The sequence below is a fragment of the Austrofundulus limnaeus genome, unplaced genomic scaffold (assembly GCF_001266775.1).
Source record: "Austrofundulus limnaeus strain Quisiro unplaced genomic scaffold, Austrofundulus_limnaeus-1.0 Scaffold19, whole genome shotgun sequence".
Taxonomy (NCBI): Eukaryota; Metazoa; Chordata; class Actinopteri; order Cyprinodontiformes; family Rivulidae; genus Austrofundulus; species Austrofundulus limnaeus.
The window spans coordinates 2,028,726-2,035,981 of record NW_013952421.1 but is presented as its reverse complement, the minus strand read 5'-3'; the positions used below and the strand labels follow the sequence as shown (position 1 = coordinate 2,035,981).

The 7,256-nt window shown below is 39.4% G+C and overlaps 2 protein-coding genes across 4 annotated transcripts in view; one reads left to right on the top strand and one right to left on the bottom strand.

Annotated features, from left to right (window-relative positions):
* rasef2 (RAS and EF-hand domain containing 2) overlaps nucleotides 1-197 on the top strand; it is a gene marked incomplete in the record, with an annotated part of 14,190 nt that extends 13,993 nt beyond the window's left edge. For all 3 annotated transcript variants that reach the window (XM_014003543.1, XM_014003544.1, XM_014003545.1), the window contains 1 exon segment: nucleotides 1-197.
* Nucleotides 73-7,256, bottom strand: part of fkbp16 (FKBP prolyl isomerase 16) — a 37,050-nt gene continuing 29,866 nt past the window's right edge. The window contains exons 4-8 of the mRNA XM_014003546.1: nucleotides 3,734-3,951; nucleotides 2,853-3,034; nucleotides 1,265-1,342; nucleotides 535-672; nucleotides 73-462 (exon numbers count right to left, since the gene is read on the bottom strand). Coding sequence (XP_013859000.1) covers nucleotides 376-462; nucleotides 535-672; nucleotides 1,265-1,342; nucleotides 2,853-3,034; nucleotides 3,734-3,951 — 703 coding nt within the window. The 3' untranslated portion in view covers nucleotides 73-375. The remainder of the gene's footprint in view (nucleotides 463-534; nucleotides 673-1,264; nucleotides 1,343-2,852; nucleotides 3,035-3,733; nucleotides 3,952-7,256) is intronic.

The following is a 7,256-nucleotide window of genomic DNA, read 5'->3' as shown; positions in this document are numbered from 1 at the left end:
TATATATATATTTTTTTTGTTTTGGACACATTGCCTCTGAGCCCTGATCAAATTTTTTGATTAGTTTTTTTTCATGTACCAGTTTAATTTTTTCAAGTAGATTTTCTTCTTACTGCCTCTGCATCTGTGATGTCAGAACATTTTTAGAGTCATTAAAAATTACCCAAATAAAAGGAACTGAGAAAAAAAAACTTTCAGAAACTCGTGCTGGCTTCATTGATTAGGATTTCACTCGACTCTTCGATCCACTTTTTGTTGAAACTCTCACAAACACGAGTACGGACGCCAGGTGCTGCTGTTCTCTGGTCCGAGGTGGAACAGAGACCGACCTGCTCCCGTATGTCCCGACGGGGTTTTCCTTCCCGTGGAGGATTTTCAGTTTCTTGCAGTCAGAATCAGCGACGCCACTAAGCTGCCCAGAGCCACCAGCAGAGCTCCCAGGATGAACTTCCAGGAAATTCCCTAAAAAACACAAAACCCGTTTGAATCTTTCTGTTGAGGAAACGTAAGACTGCAGCTGTGTCAGAGGCTTACAGATGTTTTCTTCTTGGAAGGAATCAGGAACGGTGTGATATCGTCTCCGAGCATCGCTGCAGGTTTGGCTTTCCACTGCTGGGCGTCGTTGCTTCCTGATTGTCTTTGGACAAGTTTGGATAACTCTGCGTGGATCGCCTGATGAGGTTCAAAACAAATCTTTCAACGTGCAAAAAGAGCAACAATATCGATTCATTTTAACCTGAAACTTWATCCCAGGTGTTTAAATAAATTTACTGAACTACTTCTCTCTCAAAAGCAGCTGTTTTCGTTTGGTCTAGACCAGACCAGACATATTTGTGAGGGTGGCAGCTTGCCCCGTGTGTCAGGTCACTGTAATACTGGCTGCTGTGTTTTGTAAACAGCTGATGGAAAATCCTCCTCACACCCTGCACCGCTTCACGCCCACGTCCTTAAACAGAGGCCGCAGAGTGAAGTTTCTGTTCTGAAGAGCCGTTCTCTAGACATAATCTCAATTCCCCAAGTGGGTTTTGTAGCTGAAAAGATTTGACTTCTCCCATCTTAGGTACATTTGAGACTCACAAATGATGTTCAAGGTCTGTTAGGAAGCTCTTCAAGCTCTAAACAAGTCGTTTACCAAATAAAACAAAAAGTAGATGCTCAAAGCTGCAAAAACAAGCTATTCCATTCAAACTAATTTATTAAAGTTAACAGAATGTGAAAATTAGAGTGAAAGGTCCAAAAAAAGAGTTTGAGGAAAAACSCTCACCTTGGTGGTCGGCTCCAGTTTCAAGGCCTTCTTTAGCACCTCCATCGCCTCTTTGTATTCACCCTTATCTGACAGCAGCTGAAAGAGATTAGAAGACTTGCAATGTGAGCAGCTAGAAATCAAAAGAGCCAACAATGTAACAGTGTCCACACACACACATTAAAATGGAATTTAATTTAACGTTAAAACAACAATTTGTTTCCAGGAACCCTTACTGCACTCATTATTTATGTGTTAATCAGATCAGATTAAAGGCCTAGCATTTCTTAAAGGAACGCTTATCACCCGCCACTTTTTATGCCAGAGCTTTAATTTAAGATCACTTCATTCATTCATTACAACAAAATACAATTTACAATGGAAAAAAAACAAAAAACAAAACAAGCCATAAATGAAAGGAAGCAGAAAGAAGAGAAAAAAAATCTTAATACTGCCCTTTTTTTCCCCAAAAAATGTTTAATTCAAACAAAAATCAACCAATTTTACATTCTTTTGGTCAAACTTTAAAAACAACCAGTGCAACACTTTTCCCCTTACCATTATTCAAACCCCCAACAGATCTGCCCATCCCGTAAAGGTCAGTAATAAAGTTAAACCCACTCGTTACGTGTCTAGCTTTTACGAGTTTTATCACTATGATCACATTTTGACTGGTAAACATTCACATTATAAGGATTGTGTTTAAAAATTCATGGACTTTCCTGTCACTAAAAGTAATTAAACAATAAAAAATGGCTTTATTAGTAGGTAGAGGCGAACTAGAACATTGCAGTGCAAAAGACATAACTTTTTATTTTTGATCATTTATTAATTTGCTGTACGTTCAATTAAAACTGTTGCAACTTACTTAAAACCAAGTATTTTTCCCCATACCAAAAGGCCAGAAAGATTTATATGTATGTAAGATATATATATTTTATCTATATTATATATTACCTTGCCTCCTCATCTTATGGCTCCACAGACTGTGACAGGCTTCAAAACAGGCATAGAAACCTTTTTATTACTTAGTGTTCTTATTGATTTCCTTTAATTAATGTGTTTTTATTTTTAACTTTTTAACATGAAAAATGTATTTCATTCTATTTGTATTGTTRCTACTGCATTTGATTGTAGCATTTTTGAGATTTTTTTTCTAAAATATAAAGTGCGTTTATAAATAAAATTCATTATTTTTATTACTGTGTTTATTTACATGCTGAGGTAGAGCCGGGGGGTAGCCACCCCAACCATAGCTTTGCAAAGCTATTTTATATGCAACTTATTAATTTCCACAGCACTGCTCAAACAGGTAATTCTACATGACAGTCATTGTCTGTGTGAGGGGAAAATGACCAAAAMCATGATTTGATCCTCAGCAAATCGTCATGTAGGAAAGAAAAAAAAAAYGTGTAATTTTCTGGGTCCCCTTTGTGTGACCAGTGGTCCCAGTCTGGCYACCCCTAWAAAAATTGACTGGCTCCTCCATTGTTTACATGTATTATGTTTTTAAATGTATTGCTGTTATTAAAATCTAAACATTAACTTGAGTTCTTTGTGTCGATGAGCCCTCCCCAACATCTAAAGGGTGACAGTTCTGGTCGCTGACCTTTCCCGTCCTGAAAAGGGCCTTGACATTGTTTGGCTCGAGGGTCAGGACGTTCCTGCTGGTGCGCAGCGCCTCGTCGAACTGCTCCAGTTTGAGCTGAGCGGTGGCCAGGTTGTTAAAGCACTTCACTCGGTATTCCCGCACCTCTTCCTCCTCTGCTCTCCCGCCGACGTCGCTGCCATCTGAACAGACAACAGACACACAGCTGATAGCACCCGTCATCTAGGGTGTTTGGGATGTTATCTAGGTCCAACCACATCAGGTTTGAACACAGTATCTGTAAAACCCACTGAATTGTCATTTATTTATTTTCTAAGGTCACTCAGTAAGGGTAATCAGGTGAAGTCAGACCTCTTCTTCAGTGACATCTGTAATATRTTTGAGTTTTATTACAGAACACGTGTGAAGAACTAAGATGTCTCTCCATCCATCTTCTTCATTGACTAATAAGCTGATCTGGATGCTTTGATAAACTCTACTCTTCAGCGCCACATCGTATTCAGCCACCATTTATTCATTATGAAGCAGTTTGTATCTCGTCGTCTCGTTCGGCCACATTTCTCTCTCGGGCCTTCTCCGCCTCGTCAATGATTAGGGTGATTAAGAAGGTGGGAGTAGGAGAGGTGATTGGCTTTGATTATGCGAAAAGAATTAGGCAGAAACATTTACGGTGGCGCTCGACCCAGACGGCCGTGGCTCTGCATGGACWCGCTGTGATTAGCGGAGTGAAGTGGAGGAGAACACTTGTTTTGTGTCATTCTGGGGTCGGTGAGGTCGCTGACGCTCGGATYGGACAYGGTGCGTTTCTCCTCATTTTCACGCGTTCCCCGGTTGAATCAACAGAATTTCCAGACGATCACGTCCATGTCTACGATAGTTACCTGCGCCGCGTGTGGTTAGCACCTCCAGGGCCACGCAGTAAGCTTTGGCAGCCAGGCTGTACTCCTCCCTCTGGTAGTGAAAGTTTCCACGCTCTCGCTTCTGGTTGCCGATGCGGATGCGGTCAGCGATGGGCAGCGTTAACGGGTCGGGTTTCTCTCTGACATCCAGCAGCTGTAGCTGGTAGAGTAAAGGAGCCCAAGCAGGGATATCAGGCTCTCTGCACAAAAACACACACAGTTTGTTGAATGAGAACCTTACCCTTTTGTTTGTGTAGCAGGTATTTGATACAGTCTATGGTGTAAGTGTCAAACTCAGGGGACCAAAAATCAAAACTACTGTAGGTCCAAGTCAATGGCCAATTTTTGTCAGTATTTACTGACAAAATGTAAAACAAATTAACCTTATAAAAATACAAGTTACCTTTTCCAAATTATATAATATTTAGAACATAATAACCTAATGGATAAAGAAAAATTAATAAATTTAGAAAGACTCAGCATTAATTTCTTATGCCTTACTCTCTACCAAAACTAATTATTATTTCTTAGAGATACTTTTTATCATAATCCAGCAAATCAGGTAGGACAAAATGGAAACTCACTAAAATTCTTATTTGACTTCAAAATAAAAGAATGCAGAAAAATATAAAGTTGATTCTCTGCTGCTCTTTTCACACCAGAATCAAAGATTGCTGAAAAATTCTAACTTAATTTTTTTTTTCACTTTGCTGGATGTCATGAGAAGAATGCACTAAATCCAGCAACAACAACAAAAAAAAAAATAAATAAATAAAACATAAAAATATTGTACATTTAAAGTATTACCTTTGGGGCTGGATCAAACCTTAATGAGGGCCAGATTTGGCCCACTGGCCATGAGTTTGACACGTGGTCTACGGTTACAGCAAATGTCTTTTTAAAGCACTAATCTCAAAGATTTATCAGCTAACACATATATAAAAGACTAGAAGCTTTATACCTCCATCCACACTTGGCACTTACACACATCTTTAGCAATCAGATTGCATCCAGATGTTGCTAAATACAGATGTGAACAGCCTTAAATTATTACCTGGCTGTCTCTGGGTTAAATAAAGAAAAGAAATATATACTTCAGAATGAATACAGATAACAACTGAACAACCCGTCCTTGGATATATTTGCCTTTATGAGTCAGTTTATTTTGTCTCTAAAGTTTTAATGAGCTGTTTCTCAGATTCCTTCTCAATAAAAAAGGTGTGTTTTGTTGTTTTAATGATGTGGCTGCAAGGTTGTGTAGAAAACAGTTGAGCACATGTTGAATCATGTTAGAGACAGGTGTGAACAGGGCCTTAGATTTTCTCTGTTTTAACACCTGTCAGTATTGTTGATTCACATGTGTACAAGAAACTAAAAAACAGTTTGCGATGTTCTAACTGATGTAAAAATACCTCGTCACCTGAGGAGAGAGAACATGACCGCCTGCTGAATCCAGACTGTTGACTTAAAGAACATAAATGGTGGAAGATGAAGCTGCTGCTTTGTTTAAAGGTGATCTTTTATTTTAAATTGCTATCAAAGATATTTGCAGCACACGGACTGTACTGTACGCTGTGACATTATAAAAGTTGGCAGCACGATGGCTCAGCGGTTAGCACTGACGCCTCACAGCAAGGAGGTCCTGGGTTCGATCCTCAGTTCAGACCTGGGGTCTTTCTGTGCAAAGTCTGCACGTTCTCCTCGTGCTTGCATGGGTTTTCTACTCCGGTTTCCCCCACCCCCAAAAAACATACACAATAGGTTGCCTTCAGGCCCAGGCCTCCCTTGAAAAAGAGATTTGCGATCTCAGCAGGACTTGCCTGGTTAAATAACAGTAAATAAATAAATAAATTTTAAAAAGTGTTTGTCCAAACCCAAGAGATTTAACCCAGGGGAAAAAAAAACATACAGCAGGAACACAGTTCTTTATTTCCTGTTGAATTTTTTTTTATCCTTATTAGTGATTTTAATCGATTTTGAGAGTCCACGTATAAAGTTTTATGAGTGATATATAATTGCTTTCTTGTGCACAAGATTGGCTTTTTGATCAGGAAAACTTGACTCACTTATGAAAGCATTTAAATCCAACACCAACTAAAGAGACGGTTCAGATCGTTTGACATGGAGTTTCTGTGGAAAAGTTACATTTTACCTGGTATTATGTGCTYGTGTGTAGTCTGACCAAAGTGAATTGCTACCATCCTAAAGCTACAGTCTCAAACATTTTTGTGGATGGATGAAGCGCTAATAAAAAGCCATCTGCACAGKTAAGATATTTTCTGCTCCTAACCTTTCCATAGAAACTTCACTTTAAAAGATCTAAACTGTCACTTTTAACCGGATGTTATAAAGTACTTTCACACAATGCATTTCCAAGAAGCTATATCAAGCAGTTTTTTTATCACTCTGGAAATTTTAATTGTGTGTTTGTTTTATTGACTCTGGCTGCTGCTCTCTGTACAGATTAAAAATCTCTGACACACACACACGATCATTTCAACACTTTTTAAAGACGTCCCAGCATCTCCGGCTCGTCTAACTTGTTTGCACCTGATTGGCTTCAGCTCACTCAAGAGTCAGTGGGAAGGAAAGTTAATTTGGTTTTCAATCGTCTGGCTGCTGTGATCACCTGAAACACAAAGGTCCAGTATCAGCTCCTCAGAGGGTCTGGTTTCAGTGTGTGTGTGTGTGTGTGTGTGTGTGTGTGTGTGTGGTGACATTTGAAAGAATACTGTTGAAGGTTTCTGTACTACAAAATAAAATCTTTGATGGAAAAAGCAAATTAAAGACAAGATTTATGGTTTAATAGAAGCTGCAAACCAAGACCTGAAACAATGTTTAACAGGGAAGTTCAGCTTCCTGCCCCCCCTCCCCTCGCTTTGTTGGTTTCCTGCTAAATAACAGCGCTGGGAGTTGTGTCAAGTCATGATTTATTCAGACTGATTGTGCCACTGACACAGTTTATGTTTTTCAAACAGAATCAGTCGGATACTCTGTCCGAGCGTGGCTGCGTCAGCAGATGGGATTGGATTACCCTTTCACCTCTCGTCTCTGGAGGCCACGCTCGTTCTCACAGGACTCGCGAGGGTGTGAAACTGGCACTCGAGCCGGATCCCTGTAATCACCACCGAGGGACGTTCAGTCATTTTAACCCAAGGGCAGCAGGAGGGCTACCCGCTTTTAYTCCATGATGTAACGTTAGCGTAAAGGCAGAAACAACTGAGTGGTCAGTTTGAGCCGCATCTGCCTCAAAGTACCTGACTGTACTTACACTCGTATCAGAAAATATTACACAATATCTTGGTTTGTTGTGTAATAGAACACAACATGCAACAATTACACACACATAATTGTGTAAAAGTAAACTGTTGGTTTTAAAAGCTGACTGATGCAAAAAAATAAAAATAAACTTCTGCAAAATTAATGTTTATCCAAGTTACCTGGAAATTAGGAGCGTCTTTTATTTACATGCTTTTTTGTTTTAAATCACAGGAATAAATTATTA